General features: G+C 44.2%; 1 protein-coding gene across 1 annotated transcript in view; it reads left to right on the top strand.

Annotated features, from left to right (window-relative positions):
• The first annotated feature begins 295 nt into the window (after positions 1-295).
• The window catches only part of LOC147108414 (E3 ubiquitin-protein ligase TRIM11-like), a 52,049-nt gene continuing 33,857 nt past the window's right edge, over positions 296-18,487 (top strand). The window contains exons 1-5 of the mRNA XM_086005028.1: positions 296-1,024; positions 2,205-2,300; positions 7,015-7,245; positions 9,529-9,551; positions 15,746-15,873. Coding sequence (XP_085861154.1) covers positions 461-1,024; positions 2,205-2,300; positions 7,015-7,245; positions 9,529-9,551; positions 15,746-15,873 — 1,042 coding nt within the window. The 5' untranslated portion in view covers positions 296-460. The remainder of the gene's footprint in view (positions 1,025-2,204; positions 2,301-7,014; positions 7,246-9,528; positions 9,552-15,745; positions 15,874-18,487) is intronic.

Here is an 18,487-nt window from a genome sequence, read left to right as displayed (position 1 = left end):
TGACACATAGTTAAATATTAGGACAGGAGCTTGGTCAAAGTGGCAGGTTTTAAGAAGCGTCTTAAAGGAGGAGAGGCAAAGAGGGAATTCCAGAGCTTGGGGTCCAGGCAGCTGCATAGCAGTTCAAGGTATTTCATTGGCTGTAAAACGATTTGAGGTCATGAAAGGTGCGAGACAAATGCACGTTATTTCCTTTGTAGAATATTCACCCCTGCCAGGTTCAGAGCTCGGGGTCTTCTGGTTTAAATTAAATCTATCTTTCAATGCCATTTAATTACATTTATATTTGGATGAGATTGCTGTAGGTATTTCTTCGGACAAACAACTTGGCTCAATATAATTCAGTGAACCTGCGATGCTGTAACTAATCTCGACAAATACATCTGCGGTGCTCCGATTTTCAGCGTGTGTGTTTGTGACACGCTGCGAGTCACTTTCAGTTTCTGTCCTTGTCAAAGAAATGGCGAGTGTTTCACCTCAAGCGTGGTTAGAAGAGGAGCTGGTTTGTTCCATCTGTCTACAGATTTACACCGACCCAGTGATACTCAACTGTAAGCACAGCTTCTGTCGAGGCTGTATCGAGAAGACCTGGGATGAGGCCGTTTTTGATGCTTACCCCTGCCCTGAATGTAGGGCAGAGTACAGGAAGAGGCCGAATCTGGAGAAGAACTTCAAACTGGCGAGTATAATCCAGAAATACAGCGCTCGGGATACTTCAGTCTCTCCCCTTTCATGTAACTACTGTGCCAGCAATCCGCGCCCAGCCGTGAAGACCTGCCTGAAATGCGAAGCCTCGATGTGCCCTGAACACCTCCGGCACCACACCGAGAGCGCTGTGTTTAAAAACCACCTGCTGGTAGATGCCACTGCAGACGTGTCCCGGTGGAAGTGCACAGAGCACCAGGAACTGCTGAAGATTTACTGCAAGGATGATCAAGTGTGTGTCTGCACTCTCTGCACTTTAATCGGGAAACACAAGGACCACCGGTGTGGGAGCATCAGCGAGGGAGAGAAGGAACTGCGGGTAAGAATGAGATGTTAATGCCCTCTCCAGCAGGGTGTGATTTTTTTTCAATCTACATGTGTTGTGGGCTGGTGCAGGAGCTGACTCTCTCCGCACGCCTGCAGGAGGGAGCGGGACCGGTTCTTCACTGGGTCATTGACTCCATCAAACAGAAGGTAAGTAGTTTTACAGATAACACCTGGTGCATGTGATCTCCTGGACTAGTTGGGATCGCCTGAGGGAGGGGGGATTTTCCAGGGTATTGGTCCTGGGTTTTTCTCTTTTTTTTGCCTGTTCCCAGGAGATTATATGGCTGCCATGGTGGGAGGGAAAAGTTCTCCGGCCATCATGAGATTAGGGCAGGCTTGATGGACCAGCTAGTCTTTTCCTACCCGTTATTTTCGTATGTTCATATGTTCTATAGAAAGAAGCATTTGTACTATATCTCACCGCCTCGCAGGGCAATCGAAAGCACTTCACAACCAAATAATTACTTTAGAAGCACAGTCACTGTTACTTAGGACAATGCAGCAAGCAATTTTCGCATAGCTAAGTCCCCTAAACAGCAAACGAGGTGAATAATTGGTTAATCTAATATTGGTGGGTAGAGGACAATTGGGCAGGACACCAGGAGAACTCCATCTTTTACATGCGGCTACCTCTCAACCCATCAGCCAGCGTGGCGCCCCTCACTACTGCACTGAACTACCAGCCTGGATTATGTGCTCCAGTCCCGGAATGGAGCCCTGACCTTCTGCCTTGGAACTGAGAGTGCTCCCACTGAGCCAAGCTGACACTTAAGAGTAACTTGTCCAAATCCTCACCCGTGAAAATGTAGCACAGGCCACAAGTGTGCCTTGGTAAAGTTGAATGTCTGATGCGCATTTAGATCTGGGAGTTACCTTGCCATAGGCAAAGACTCAGAAAATCTACACTTTAATCTATGGCCAGGGATTTATTTGAAGCTGTTTCTGTACCGCCGCTGTAAAATCGCTGGAAGTGCGGCAGGAACCATGTTTGCACCGTTTGTGCCGAACTTCCAGTGAAGCTATGGTAGAGCGGAGCAGAAATCCCCAGTCTATGTTTTAATCAGTACATTTATCATTAGTTTTTGAATTTATAATTCTGAAGATACCAACTAGGTATCTGCACGTATTTAAAGTGAAGGACTGATTGAACTAACAAAGTGATTATATTTCAGACTTCCTTCAATGTTCAAATGGAAAAGATCAGGAACAATGTAGAAGCTGTACAGGCTGCTCTTAGAGATCTTCAGAAAGAAAAACAGAAAACTCAGGTAGGCTGCAAGTGGGCTAATGACACAATTCTACAACCTTTGGATTAAAAGAAAAAGAAAGACTTGCATTTTTATAGCGTCTTTCACGACCTCAGGATGTCCCAAAGTGCTTTATAGCCAATGAAGTACTTTTGAAGTGTAGCCACTGTTGTAATGTAGGAAATGCAGCAGCCAATTTGTGCACAGCAAGCTCCCACAAACAGCAAAGTGATAATGACCAGATAATCTGTTTTTAGTGATGTTGGTTGAGATAAATATTGGCCAGTACACTAGGGAGAACTCCCCTGCTCTTCGAAATAGAGCTGTGGGTTCTTTTGCATCCACATGAGAGGGCAGATGGGGCCTCGGTTTAACATTTCACACGAAAGGCAGCACCTTCGACAATCCCTCAAAGCTGCAATGAAGTCCTCAGAGGAAAGAACAGGTGCAGGAAGAGGCAAGTGTGACTAGCTTCTTCCTTCTAAGTGGGTGTCTCTGTGCTGGCACTTGTGCGGGTAAGATGCCATGAAGGAGTTGGTGATGAAGTGAAAGGAATTGCAGATGTGGAAGTGGCAGCAGCTGTGACTCTGGAAGTGCCTTGTGGTTGTCAATCATCAGTCTCTTCCTCCATAGCACCTCCTATGAAACACAGAAGAGCTTGTTTAATTGTACACATAGTGACATTTGCCCTTGAAGAAATAGCACCTCAGTGTAAGAAAGCACTTGCAGCTGACACTACTTATAAGGAGCCTTGCCCTCCCTTTACCAACCTTCTCTTGCCACCTCACCTCCAACCTTGCCGTCTCCCACAGCCTCTCCTATTTCTCTGCCTATTATTTGCAGAGTTTTTTGTTTATGACCTTTCAGGTTTCAGTTTTGATGTTCCTCTCCAATTGCATAAGTGAGTTCCCCTGGTTTTAAAGGAAGAAGGTGAGGAAATTGCAGATGGTTTAACCTTAATCTTCCAAAGCTCTCTCGATTCAGGAATTGGCCCTTTAGATTGGAAAATTGCAAATGTAACTCCATTATTAAAGAAAGGTGAGAGAGAAACCAGGAAATTAGAGACCTGTTCGTCTAACATCTGTTGCGGGAAATTATTGGAATCTATAATTAGGGACAGAGTGATTCGAGAAATTTGAGCTGCTTAGAGAGAGCCAACATGGATTTTTAAAGGGTCGGTCATGTCTAACGAACTTAATTGAATTTTTTGAGGAAGTAACTAAAGTTGTAGACAGGGGAATGTCTATAGATGTAGTTTATATGGACTTCCAGAAGGCATTCGATAAGGTTCCACATAAAAGACAGTAAGCTAAAATTAAAATTCATAGAATTGAAGGCAAATTATCGATTAGTTAAGCGACAGAAGACAGAGAGTTGGGATAATGGGTATCTACTCGAATTGGAAGGAAGTGACTAGTGGTGTCCTATAAGGATCTGTACTGGGACCTCAACTATACTTATTAATGACTTAGATAACACAATAGAAAGCCGTATATCAAAAGTTTGCCTATCACACAAAGATTGGTGGTATAGTAAGTAGTGTAGACGGGAGCATAAAATTACAAAGTGACGTTGCTAGATTAAGTGAGTGGGCAAAACTGTGGCAGATGGATTTCAACCCAGGTAAGTGTGAGGTCATCCATTTTGGACCAAGAAAGGATAGAGCTGAGTATTATTTAAATGGTGAAAGGCTAGGAACAGTGGAGGTCCAATGAGATTTAGGGCTCCATGTACACAGATCACTAAAATGTAGTGGTCCGGTAGAAAATATAATCAAAAAGGCTAATAGAATGTTAGCCTTTATAATTAGAGGGCTAGAATATAAAGGGAGGAAGTTTTACTACAGCTCTACAAAGCCCTGGTTAGACCACATCTGGATCACTGTGTACAGTTCTGGGCACCGCACCTTAGAAAGGATATGTTGGCCTTGGAACGGAGTGCAGCACAGATTTACCAGAATGTTTCCAAGGGTTACATTATGAGCAAAGATTACATAAACTAGGCTTGTAGTACCAGGAATGTAGAAGGCTAAGAGTTGATTTGATTGAGGGTTTTAGGATTGTGAAACAAATTGATAGGGTGGATAGAAACTTTTGTCCACTGATGTGGGAAGTCTAGGACAAGGGGACATAACCTTAAAATCAGAGCCAGGCCATTCAGGAGAGAAGTTAGGAAACACTTCTTCAAGGAAAGAAGTGTGGAACTCTCTCCCACAAAGAGCAATAGATGTTAGCTCAATTAATAATTTTAAATCTGAGATCAATAGATTTTTGCTAGGGAAGGGTTTTAAGCGATCTGGAGCAAGAGCGGATAAACGGAGTGAGGTCACAGATCAGCCACAATCTCATTGAATGGTGGAACAGGCTCGAGGGGCTGAATGGCCTCCTCCTGTTCCTGTGTTCCCTTGTCCAAGACCCCCGACCCGCAGAAAATGTTTCCCTCTATCTACCCTATCAATTCGTTTCAAAATTCTAAAACTCTCAAGCAAACCTTCTATATTCCAGAGAATACAAGGCAGGGAATAGTTAAGTCCTTGAATGAGACTTAGAGTCATAGAGTCATAACGACACAGAAGGAGGCCATTCGGCCCATCGAGTCCGTGCCGGCTCTCTGTAGAGCAATCCAGTCAGTCCCATTCCCCCACTCTATCCCCGTAGCCCTGCAAGTTTATTTCCCTCAAGTGCCTATCCAGTCTCCCCTTGAAAACATTCAGTGTCTCCGCTTCCACCACTTCCGTCGGCAGTGAATTCCAGGTCATCACCACTCGCTGTGTAAAAAAGTTTTTCCTCACATCCCCCCTGTATCTGTGTCCCCTAGTCCTTGTACCATCAACTAGTGGGAACAGCCTTTCCCTGTGTAGCCTATACAAACCCGTCATAATCTTGTACACCTCTATCAAATCACCCCTCAACCTCCTTTGCTCTAATGAAAACAAATCCAGCTTCTCCAACCTGTCCTTGTAGCTAAGGTCCCCCATCCCCGGAACCATTCTGGTAAATCTCCTCTGCACCCTCTCAAGGGCTCTTCACATCCTTCCTAAAGTGTGGTGACCAGTACTGGACACAATACTTCAGTTGTGGCCTAGCCAGCACTTTATAAAGGTTCAGCATAACTTCTCTACTTTTGTATTCAATGCCTCTATTTATGAAGCCCAAGATCCCATATGCTTTGTTAACCACTCTCTCAATATGTCCTGCCACCTTCAGGGACCTATGCACATTAACTCCCAGGTCCCTCTGTCCCTGCACACTCTTTAAAACTGTGCTATTAAGTGTACTGTATATTGCCTCTCCCTGTTCCTTCTGCCAAAATGCATCACCTTACACTTCTCTGTATTAAATTCCATCTGCCACTTGTCTGTCCATTCTGTTAGCCTTTCTATGTTCTGTTGCAGTCGATTGGCATCATCATCACTGTTTGCCACACCCCCAAGTTTGGTGTCATTGGCAAATTTAGAAATTCTACTCTGTATTCCAAAAACCAAGGTCATTTATATATATCAAAAAAAGCAGTGGCCCCAGCACTGACCCTTGGGGAATACCACTGTCTACCACCTTCCAGTCTGAAAAACAGCCATTTACCACAACTTGCTGTTTTCTGTCCTTAAGCCAATTCCTTATCCAAGCTGCCACTGACCCACCTATTCCATGAGCCTCAATTTTGTTAACCAGCCTTCTATGTGGTACTTTGTCAAACGCCTTCCGAAAATCCATGTACTCAACATCCATTGCATTCCCTTCATCAATCCTCTCTGTTACTTCATCAAAATATTCAATTAGATTAGTCAAACACAATCTGCCTTTTACAAATCTGTGTTGGCTCTCCTTAATTAACTTAAACCTCTCCAAGTGCCCACTAATTTTTTCCTTGATTATTGTTTCTAAAACTTTACCCACCACTGATGTTAAACTGACTGGCCTGTAGTTACTTCTTCTTCTGCTTCTTCTTAGGCAGTCCCTCGGAACCGAGGATGACGTGCTTCCACATTAAAAATGAGTTCTCAGGTGATTGATGAGTCCAATGCGGGACCTACAGTCTCTGTCACAGGTGGGGCAGACGGTGGTTGAAGGGGCGGGTGGGTGGGGTGCTTGGGTTGACGTGCGCTAGAATTGTCCTTACACCCTTTCTTGAATAATGGTGTCACATTTGCCACTTTCCAATCCTCAGGCACCTCCCCCGCATCTAGGGAAGATTGGAAAATTATGGCAAGCCCTTCCGCTATCTCCTCCCCCAATTCCCTTAGCAACCTGGGATGCAAGCCATCTGGACTAGACGACTTGTCCACTCTAAGTATACCCAGCCTTTCTAGTAATTTTTACCCCTTCCATTGCTTCTACCTTTTGTGTCAGCATCCACCTCCTTAGTAAACACCGATACAAAGTACTCATTAAGTATTCTAGCCTTGCCCTGCGCCTCCAAACATATATCATCTTCTTTGTCTCTAATAGGCCCCACTCCACCTCTTACTACTCTCTTACTGTTTACATGCCGGTAGAAGATTTTTGGGTTCCCTTTTATGTTAACCGCCATTCTACTCTCATATTCTCTCTTTGCCAATCTTATTTTCATCTTCACTTCCCCTCTCAACTTATTGTATTTGGACTTGAACCCACGACTACTCCGAGGTAAGAGCGCTACCAATGAGCCATAGCTGACACGAGGAACTAAATGAGATTGGAACTTGAATCTGTCATGTCGGTATCATTTACAGTTTGATGCATTTCTCCTTCCAAAGGATGAGATAAAGCAAAAGAAAACTAAAATAAAGGAGAAGAGTGATGCACTGAGGAAGCAGATTGAAAATGAGGAAAGAGAAATTTTCGAATATCTGGATAGAGAGGAGAATCGTGTAATTGCAGAGATGGAAGCCCAGGTCACAAATCTCCATGGCAAAATGAGAGATTTCATGAAATACTTGAACAATCTGAATAACAACTCCAAGAAGAAAGACATCACCTTCATACAGGTAACAATTGCTGTTTCTGTACAGAGAAATAAATGAACTAGGATTGTCTATCTAAAGAATGACAAATCAGCCAATTAGAAGTTGTTCCTTTAACTACTTTGAGCACCAGCCTATTTTTGCACCTCTCTAAAAATGTATAACTATTCTCTCTCAACATCTGTGAGTATAATTTTCTCTAATATTTCATGTTGCATGTTACAGCCTAAAGCTAGAGGATTGTGGGGTGAATGGGATATTTCCCGCTTTTGGCAGTTCTAACTTTTGTGCGCCCGTACTACTCAGTATCTAATTATACAATAGTGTAGCCCAGAGGTTTAACAATAGTGAGCTGAACTGGATATCATGTCTTTCACATGTGCGCTTCTCCAATCTTTCTGACGACAAACAGGAAACACCTGGTAAAATGAGGCCAGATACAAATCATTAAGCTGCTTTATTTACAGACGTTGAGTGAATGTACAGGGCAACAATTGTAATCAAATCTCACCTTGATTTGATTGAGTACAGAACCCTCTTTGACAGCAAGTAAAATAATAAAATATGCCACACTGTTCCTTTTAGTGTTCTCACTTAACGCTTCCTGGTCAGCCTTCTGTTCCTCACTGCCTCTGAGCTTGAGATGAATGAATTCCCCCTCACGAGTCCAGGCTTCCACCCCAGACTGAGCAGCCTGATTGCCCATGTTTCCCTTTGTCTTTTTTTCTGTATTACTCCGACTTATTCCCCATTCAGCTATTCATCAATTGGCCTGTCAACGAAACCAACAACCTTTCCTCCCTCCTTGGGATGCGCAGCTCAAGATATCGTCTCCTGCTATTCTCAAACGCCAGCAATTACCACAGGAGATCTCTGGCAGGAGATCAACGGGATCCACGGAATAACAATCTAAATGGCTAAAAACAGCCATTTTGTGCCTTGTCTCTGGGAGTTCTAGCAAAGGTATGGCAGGAGATTGGGACAATTACTGATGAAATAATTAGGCAGAGTGAAAACCGGGTCAGCAATAAAATCAGGAGATGGTGATAAATGGAAAAGGTTCTCCCGGGCGTTGTTTGTTCATAAATGAAACGGAATAGGTACTAATGTTAGCAATTTTGTCAAGTTATGTGCCCAGAAACTCAGTGCAGAGGACTGGTGAGGACACATTTGGAGCACTGCATCCAGTTTTGGTCACCTTATATGATGCATTGGCGGGGTTGAGAGGAGAATGACTCGGATGGGCGGTGAGCCGTGACATTCCACAAACTGGCTTGTCTGGCTTTAATACACAACGTCAATGCCTGCAGCCTGTGGCTTATTTTTAAACCTGTGCGAATTTACTTTGCTTTAAAATGCAACACTTAAACATAACTCATTCCCAAATACTTTCCTTGAAGATCAAAAAAAATTAACAATTCCAGAAACATGACACTGACAAAGGCAATTTATACCACATACAACTCCCAAAAACCCATAGCAACAAGTTTCCTTCATATTTTAGCAAAATACTGCGGATGCTGGAAATCCGAAATAACAACAGAAAACACTGGAAAAACTCAGCAGGCCAGGCAGCATCCGTGGAGCGAGAAACAGAGTTAACGTTTCAGGTCGAAGACCTTTTGTCTGACGAAAGTTCTTCGACCTGAAACGTTAACTCTGTTTCTCTCTCCACGGATGCTGCCTGGCCTGCTGAGTTTTTCCAGCATTTTCTGTTGTTATTCCTTCATATCTTGTTGCCTTATAGGACTAACATATTACAAGTGGCTAAATGTATCTGAATTACCTATAATCCCATTTCTTCTCAGAAAACCCTCCAACTTCTTTAAAGGAGCACAGCAAATTAGCACCAAAGAACTTTGATAGAAGTCCAATCCAGACACTGATCATTCTTCAACAAAATATTCCAACAAGTCTTTTATAATCACACTTTTCGTCATAAACGTACTTAGATCTGTGCCAGCCACTCTAAGGAAAATTCAGCACAACCTGAGCAGAATGGCCTCCTCCTTGTGCTGTTATTTCTTGTTCTGTTCCCAGGATCTCAACGCTGTTGGATCACTTACCTTCATCTGAGGAACTTTTAAAGCCCAAGCTTAGCGTCCCCTAATCATTGCTCCCTGATTTATCCCATCTGCTCCCGTACTGTTTTCAGCCTGCACTGTGAGTCTAGCACTTCACTTTGGTCTCAATAAAAAATGCAAAGGTCTACTAAAGCTGTTGTTTCTCTTGAACGCTTGCATTCAGTGCAGTTGCCAACACACTTGCTCTATTTTGATTCTTCTTTCCATTTGTATTTTATTCCAGATGTTTAATTCTGTAGCTGCCAGGTAAGTAGCAGATTGCTCCTATTTTTTTTAATTGAACATGTTGGAAGATAATGTCCAATAGCATGCGGCCAGAAACTGGTTGCACCCACTTTGAACTGATAGCGCCTTAGGTCAGCTCCCTTTCTATACTTTATCTGACAAGGCTGTAGTGCAGAAACCCTGTATACTGGGGCAAGGGGACATGATCCAGTGTTACTGAGGTAAGAATCAGGCAAGAAATTGAAGGTGTTAGCAGCAGAGAGAGACCCAGAATTTGATTTAAGAATGTCCAAGGGCGATTTTGACCAATGCAGAGACTGGCTGAGATCAGAGAAAAGAGGAGTTGGTTGCATGAAGAAGTTGTGCATTGTCCCTTTTACTTAACATAGAAACATAGAAGATAGGAGCAGGGGTAGGCCATTCGGCCCCTCGATCCTGCTCCGCCATTCAATGAGATCATGGCTGATCGTCCAAACTCAGTACCCTGTTCCTGCTTTCTCCCCATATCCCTTGATCCCTTTAGCCTTAAGAAATATATCTAACTCCTTCTTGAATATATTTAATGAATTGGCCTCTACTGCCTTCTTTGGCAGAGAATTCCACAGGTTCACCACTCTCTGGGTGAAGAAATTCCTCCTCATCTCTGTCCTAAATGGCTTACCCCTTATCCTTAGACTGTGACCCCTGGTTCTGGACTCCCCGACCATCGGGAACATCCTTCCAGCATCTAGTCTGTCTAGTCCTGTTAGAATTTTATAAGTTTCGATGAGATCCCCTCTCATTCTTCTAAACTCCAGCAAGTACAAGCCCAATCGACCTAATCTCTCCTCATACGTCATTCCTGCCATCCCAGGTATCAGCCTGGTGAATCTTTGCTGCACTCCTTCCATGGCAAGAACATCCTTCCTCAGATAAGGCAACCAAAACTGCACACAATACTCAAGATGTGGCCTCACCAAGGCCCTGTACAACTGCAGCAAGACATCCTTGTTCCTGTACTCAAACCCTCTCACTACGAAGGCCAATATACCATTTGCCTTCTTAACCGCCTGCTGCACCTGCATGCTTACTTTCAGCGACTGGTGCACAAGGACACCCAGGTCTCGTTGCACTTCCCCTTCTCCTAATCTATTGCCATTTAGATAATAATCTGCCTTCCTGTTTTTGACACCAAAGTGGATAACCTCGCATTTATCCACGTTATATTGCATCTGCCATGCTTCTGCCCAATCACCCAACCTGTCCAAATCATACTGGAGTTTCACAGAATCACAGAATCACAGAAACCCCACAGTGCAGATAGAGGCCATTTCGGCCCATCGAGCCTGCACCGACACATATCCCACCCGATCCCCGTAACCCCTACACCAACACATATCCCACCCTATCCCTGTAACCCCACGTATTTAATCCCCCTAACACTAAGGGTCAATTTATCATAGCCAATCAACCTAACCCGCACATCTTTGGACTGTGGGAGGAAACCGGAGCACCCGGAGAAAACCCACGCAAACACGGGGAGAATGTGCAAACTCCACACAGACAGTCGCCCGAGGCTGGATTCGAACCCGGGTCTCTGGCGCTGTGAGACAACAGTGCTAACCACTATGCCCACCCAGCTTTGTGTCGTCTGCAAACTTGGAGATATTACATCTAGTTCCCTCGTCCATGGCCTTTTGAGATTTGGGTTTATATCCAGCACAGTTGGTTTAATAAAATTATGCAGTGATGTTGAATTTGTGCATGACATTGGTTAGGTCCATAGTTGGAGTATCGGGTACAGTTCTGGAGTACCTCAGGATATTGGAGCAATGAAGAAGTTACCACGAGGACTCACTAGGATGGTATCGGGAATGAGAGGCTATAGTTCCGACAAAAGGCTCAAACATTGGGACTATTCTCACTGGAACACAAAAGTTAAAGGGATGATCAAATAGAGGTGTTCAAGATTACAGAAGGTTTTGCCAGAATAAACGGTGAAAGATTGTCATGAATCAGTAACAAGGGGGCATAAACTCAAGGTTATCACAAGAAGAATGAAGGGAGAAGTTGGAAGATTTTTTTTTACAGAGAGTTATTAGAACATGGAATGCTTTACCACAGGAGCTACTGAGGCAGAGACTATAACATCATTTAAAAGGGAATTGGTATGCATTTGAAAAGGAAGAATATAAAGGAATATGGGGAAAGGGCAGGGAATGGGATTGAAGTAGATAACTTAGGAATGTCCCAGGTTCTATGTCTCAACTGTGCTGATTTAAGTTGCTAAGAAATGAAAGAATTTGCATTTATATAGCACCTTTCACATCCTCAGGACATCCCAAGGTGCTTCACAGCCAATGAATTGCTTTTGAAATGCAATTTCTGTAATGTAGGCAAACGGAGCAGCCAATCTCCCACAAACTACAAATGGGAGAAGGGATCAGCTAATAAAAACAGAAAATGCTGGAAATACTCAGCAGGTCAGGCAGCATCTGTGGAGAGAGAAACAGTGTTAACATTTCAGTCCGATGACCTTTCGTCAGAACTGGAAGAAGTTAGAGATTTAACAGTTTCTAAGCAAGCACAAAAGCAGGGAAAGGCGGTGGGGGGGGGGGGGGGAGGGGGGGGTGGGGGTGGAGTAGTGAAGGAAAGTGACCAGTTAATCTAGTTTAGTGATGTTAGTTGAGGGATCAATGTTGGCCAGGACACCAGGGTGAACTCCCCAGCTCCTCTTCAAATAGGGCTATGAGATCTTGTACGTCCACCTGAGAGGGCAGACAGGGCCTCAGTTTAATGTCTCATCCAAAAGACCTCTGACAGTGCAGCACTCCCTCAGCATTGCACTGAAGTGTCAGTTTAGATTATGCGCTCAAGTCATGGTGTGATGCTTGAACCCATGACCGTCTGATTCAGAGGCAAGTGTGCTACCACATTGTCTTTCCCTCCTCTCTACTGGGCACCCGCTGAAATTATTTAAGTGAGATGACCCTGCCTTGACCCAGGATGACCCCAGCAGCATCAATGGCAGAGGTCAGTGGCGTCCACTCCACTGCACTAATGTCAGCATAGAATCATAGAAATTTACAGCACAGAAGGAGGTCATTCGGCCCATCATCTCTGCACTGAGTGGGCTTGAGGATTGTCTGGCTCAGAGACTGGAGAAGGAGCATGACAAGAATAGTCCATGCATTTGGGAAATTTTAGGATATGTCTCTCTACCGAGAATCTGTTCATAATGGACGGTGCTGAGAACAAACTGCTTTAATTGGTCAGATACTCTCGGTCCTAACTGTGGAGCAGTAAAGCTTCAATAAATAATGTTCGGACTGACCACTGTTAGCTGGTTATTAATAAAGTGAACATGCTCTGGTTCCTTCCTGAATTCTGGGTTAAATCAGGTTACGATAGTGTAGTGGTTATGTTACTGGACTAGAAATCCATGAGACTTTGACTAATGATCCAGTAGAGCATGAGTTCGAGTCGCTACATGGCAGTTTGAGAATTTGAACTCAGTTTTATAAATCCTGGAAAGAAAAAGCTGGTACCATAGAAACATAGAAACATAGAAGATAGGAGCAGGATTCGGCCCCTCAAGCCTGTTCCACCATCTAATGAGATCATGGATGATCATCCGAACTCAGTACCCTGTCCCTGCTTTCTCCCCATATCCCTTGATCCCTTTAGCCTTAAGAAATATATCTAACTCCTTCTTGAATATATTTAATGAATTGGCCTCAACTGCCTTCTGTGGTAGAGAATTCCACAGGTACACCACTCTCTGGGTGAAGAAATTCCTCCTCATCTCTGTCCTAAATGGCTTACCCCTTATCCTTAGACTGTGACCCCTGGTTCTGGACTCCCCGCCATCAGGAACAGCCTTCCTGCACCTAGTCTGTCTAGTCCTGTTAGAATTTTATAAGTTTCAATGAGATCCCCTCTCATTCTTCTAAACTCTAGTGAATATAAGCCTAATCGACCCAATCTCTCCTCATACATCATTCCTGCCATCCCAAGTATCAGTCTGGTGAATCTTTGCTGCACTCCCTCCATGGCAAGAACATCCTTCCTCAGATAAGGTGACCAAAACAGCACACAATACTCAAGGTGTGGTCTCACCAAGGCCCTGTACAACTGCAGCAAGATATCCTTGCTCCTGTACTCGAATCCTCTCACTATGAAGGCCAACATACCATTCGCCTTCTTAACCGCCTGCTGCACCTGCATGCTTACCTTCAGCAACTGGTGCACAAGGACGCCCAGGTCTCGTTGCACTTCCCCTTTTCCCAATCTATTGCCGCTCAGATAATAACCTGCCTTCCTGTTTTTGCCACCAAAGTGGATAACCTCGCATTTATCCACATTATACTGCATCTGCCCAATCACCCAACCTGTCCAAATCATACTGGAGTTTCTCAGCATCCTCCTCACAGCACACACACCCACCCAGCTTTGTGTCGTCTGCAAACTTGGAGTTATTACATCCAGTTCCCTCGTCCAGATCATTAATATATATTGTGAATAGCTGGGGTCCTAGCACCGATCCCTGCAGTACCCCACTAGTCACTGCCTGCCACTCGGAAAAAGACCGGTTTATTCCAACTCTTTGCTTCCCGTCTGCCAACCAGTTCTCTATCCAAGTCAGTACCTTACCACCAATCCCATGTGCTTAAACTTTGCACGCTAATCTCTTATGCGGGACCTTATCAAAAGCCTGCTGAAAGTCCAAATACACCACATCCACTGGTTCTCCCTTATCTATCCTACCAGTTACATCCTCAAAAAATTCCAGTAGATTAGTCAAGCATGATTTACCTTTTGTAAATCCATGTTGACTTTGTCCGATGCTGTCACTGTTTTCCAAGTGCTCTGCTATTACATCTTTTATAATGGACTCTAGCATTTTCCCCACTGCCGATGTCAGGCTATAATTCTCCGTTTTCTCTCTACCACCTTTTTAAAATAGTGGGGTTACATTAGCTATTCTCCAATCCATGGGAACTGTTCCAGAGTCCATAGAATTTTGGAAGATGACCAGCAATACAACTACTATTTCTAGGGCTACTTCCTTAAGTACCCTAGGATGTAGATTATCAGGCCCTGGGGATTTATCGGCCTTCAATCCCGTCAATTGCCCGAACACCATTTCCCTAGAAATACTGATTTCATTCAGTTCCTCCCTCTCATTAGACCCGATGTTCCCCGACATCTCTGGGAGGTTATTTGTGTCCTCCTTTGTGAAGACAGAACCAAAGTATGTATTTAATTGGTAAAATTAAAATCAGTAAAAGTGACCATAAAATTGTTGGATTGTCGTAAAAACCCAACTGGTTCAGTAATGTCCTTTAGGGAAGGAGACCTCTGGTTTGGCCAATATATGACTCCAGTCGCACGCCAACATGGTTGACTCTTAACTGCTCTCTGAAGTGGCTGAGCAAACCACACAGTTGTATCAAAAATGCTACAAAAAATTGCAGTGGTTCAAGGAGAAGTCCGACTACCACCTTCTCAGGGCAACTAGGGATGGGCAATGAATACCAGCCTAGCCATCCCGAGAATAAATTAAGAAAACACATGGTCCAAGCCTATGGTTATAAAGGCGTCAACCTTGACTCAGTGGGTAGCACTCTTGCCTCTGAGTCAGAAGGTTGTGGGTTCAAGTCCCACTCCAGAGACTTGAGCGCAAAATCTAGGCTAACACTCCAGTGCAGTGCTGAGGATGCTGCACTGTCGGAGGTGATGTTTTTCAGATGAAACGTTAAACTGAGGCCCCGTCTACCCTCTCAGGTGGACATAAAATATCCTATGGCACTATTTTGAAGAAGACCAGGGGAGCTCTGCCAATATTTATTCCTCAACCAACATCACTAAAACAGATGATCTGGTCATTATCACATTGTTGTTTGTGGGAGCTTGCTGTGCACAAATTGGCTGCCGTGTTTCCCACATTACAACAGTGACTACACTCCAAAAGTACCTAATTGGCTGTAAAGCGCTTTGGGATGTCCCGAGATCGTAAAAGGGGTTATAGAAATACAAGTCTTTTATCTTTCTTTAAAGGGGCACCTTGTATGGAAAGTATTGCAGAATATTGAAAAGGAGAATACATTCCAAAATAAGGGACCATAACAGGATGTCACGATGAAACCGTTTTAATGTCTGTGGGTAAAATCCTGATTTCTGTCGCATTCCTCAAAAGCTCACAGCCTTTTAAATGTAATTGTGTGATTTATCAGATTGAGTGACTTATCGAAACCATTCCCATCGCTCCCACCTCCGGGCCTGGATGCAACAAAACTACAGCAGATGGAACATTGGCTGCAGGAACGGGTGGAGAGGAGCAGAGATATCACGGTCTTACTGTGTAAGTAGTGAAGCAATACAGGCCCCACTATTTACACCATCCACGCTTATTTCGGGCAGCCAGCTATGGGCAAATGGCGCTAACTATTTGCCATTTCCATTGAAGCTAATTACAAAGACTGGATGAGTGCAAGTCCAACAACACTGAGGTTTAGAGGGGATTTGAGGAAATAAATTTTCACCCAGAGGGTGGTGGGGGTCTGGAACTCACTGCCTGAAAGGGTGGTAGAGGCAGAAACCCTCATCGCATTTAAAAAGTACTTGGATATGCACTTGAAGTGCCGTAACCAACAGGGCTACGGACCAAGTGCTGGAAAGTGGGATTAGGCTGGATAGCTCTTTGTCGGCCGGCACAGACAAGATGGGCCAAATGGCCCCCTTCTGTGCTGTAAATTTCTATGATTCTATGATTCTATGAACACTCAAGTAGCTCAACACCATCCGGGATAAAGCAGCCCGCTTGATTGGCACCCGATCCACCACCTTAAACATTCACTCCCTCCACCACCGGCGTACCGTGTGTACCATCTACAAGATGCACTGCAGCAACTTGCCAAGGCTTCTTCGGCAGCATCGCCCAAACCTGCGACCTAGAAGGACAAAGGCAGCAGGCGCATGGGAACACCACCACCTTCAAGTTCCCCTCCAAGTCACACACCATCCTGACTTGGAAATATATCACCGATCCTTCATCGTCGCTGGGTCAAAATCCTGGAACTCCCTCCCTAACAGCACTGTGGGAGTACCTTCACCACATGGACTGCAGTGGTTAAAGAAGGTGGCTCACCACCACCTTCTCAAGGTCAACTAGGGATGGGCAATAAATGCTGGCTTTGCCAGCGACGCCCACATCCCATGAATAAATAAAGAATAACACCTGATGCGAAGAGGGGGCATGAAAAAACACTGGCGGGCAAAACAAAGGAAAATCCCAAGGTGTTTTATAAGCATATTAAGGGCAAGAGGATAACCAGGGAAAGAGTAGGGCCCATTCAGGACCAAAGTGGCAATCTGTGTGTAGAGCCGGAAGATGTAGGTGAGGTTTTAAATGAATATTTTGCATCTGTGTTCACTATGGAGAAGGACGATGTAGGCATAGAAATCAGGCAGGGGGATTGTGATATACTTGAACAAATTAGTATTGAGAGGGAGGAAGTACTAGCGGTTATAGCGGGCTTAAAAGTGGATAAATCCCCAGGCCCAGACGAGATGTATCCCAGGCTGCTGTGTGAGGCAAGGGAGGAGATTGCAGGGGCTCTGACACAAATTTTCAGAACCTCTCTGGCCACAGGGGAGGTGCCAGAGGACTGGAGGACAGCTAACGTAGTACCATTATTCAAGAAGGGTAGTAGGGATAAACCAGGGAATTACAGGCCAGTGAGCCTAACATCAGTGGTAGGGAAATTATTGGAAAAATTTCTGAGGGACAGAATTAGTCTCCACTTGGAGAGGCAAGGATTAATCCAGGATAGTCAGCATGGCTTTGTCAGGGGGAGATCATGTCTAACCAATTTGATTGAATTTTTCGAGGGGGTGACTAGGTGTGTGGATGAGGGTAGTGCAGTTGATGTAGTCTACATGGACTTCAGTAAGGCTTTTGACAAAGTCCCGCATGGGAGACTGGTCAAGAAGGTAAGAGCCCATGGGATCCAGGGCAATTTGGCACATTGGATCCAAAATTGGCTTCGTGGCAGGAGGCAGAGGGTGATGGTCAAAGGTTGTTTTTGTGACTGGAAGCCTGTGTCCAGTGGTGTACCACAGGAATCGGTGCTGGGTCCTTTGCTGTTTGTAGTGTACATTAATGATTTAGATATGAATGTAGGAGGTATGATCAGTAAGTTCGCAGATGACACAAAAATTGGTGGAGTGGTAAATAGCGAGGAGGGAAGCCTCAGGCTACAGGACGATTGCAACTCTGTTGGTCGGAGTATAAATCAGGAAATAGTTGGGGCTTGTAATAAGGGAACAGCCATAATCATGGGGGATTTCTAACTTTCATATTGACTGGACTAATCAAATTGGGCATGGCAGCCTTGAGGAAGAGTTCATAGAGTATATTAGGGACGGGTTCCTTGAGCAGTATGTAACTGAACCAACCAGGGGGCAGGCAATCTTAGATCTGGTCCTGTGTAATGAGACAGGATTAATAAAAAATGTCCTAGTAAAGGATCCCCTTGGAATGAGTGACCATAATATGGTTGAATTCAAAATTCAGTTTGAGGGTGAGAGAGTTGGATCTCAAACCAGTGTACTGAGCTTCAATAAAGGAGACTATGAAGGTGTGGTGATTATTCTTTATGTTTAGTAAGAAGTATTGTGATTGGTTGTTTGTTTCCTGCCTTGGGATATATGCTGTAATCTCATTGGTAGTTGATGTCATGTGATTTGTGGTGGCCATCTTAAATTCAGTTCTTTCCAGCCTTTAGTTGGGACTGGGTGTTGAAGATGTGCTACAGGATTTTTAAGTTAATAAAGCCTAGATTAGAAAGGCAAATCTATTCTTTATTTCAGAAGGTATGAGAGTAGAATTGACTAAAGTGGACTGGGAAAACAGATTAAAGTGTAAGATGGTACAAGAGCAGTGGTCTACATTCAAGGAGATATTTCACATCTTT

This window comes from Somniosus microcephalus, chromosome 13 (genome assembly GCF_052327205.1).
Source record: "Somniosus microcephalus isolate GS21.2 chromosome 13, FLI_Smic_1.0, whole genome shotgun sequence".
Lineage (NCBI taxonomy): Eukaryota > Metazoa > Chordata > Chondrichthyes > Squaliformes > Somniosidae > Somniosus > Somniosus microcephalus.
The sequence above is the reverse complement of the archived record's forward strand: the minus strand, read 5'-3'. Positions and strand labels throughout refer to the sequence as shown.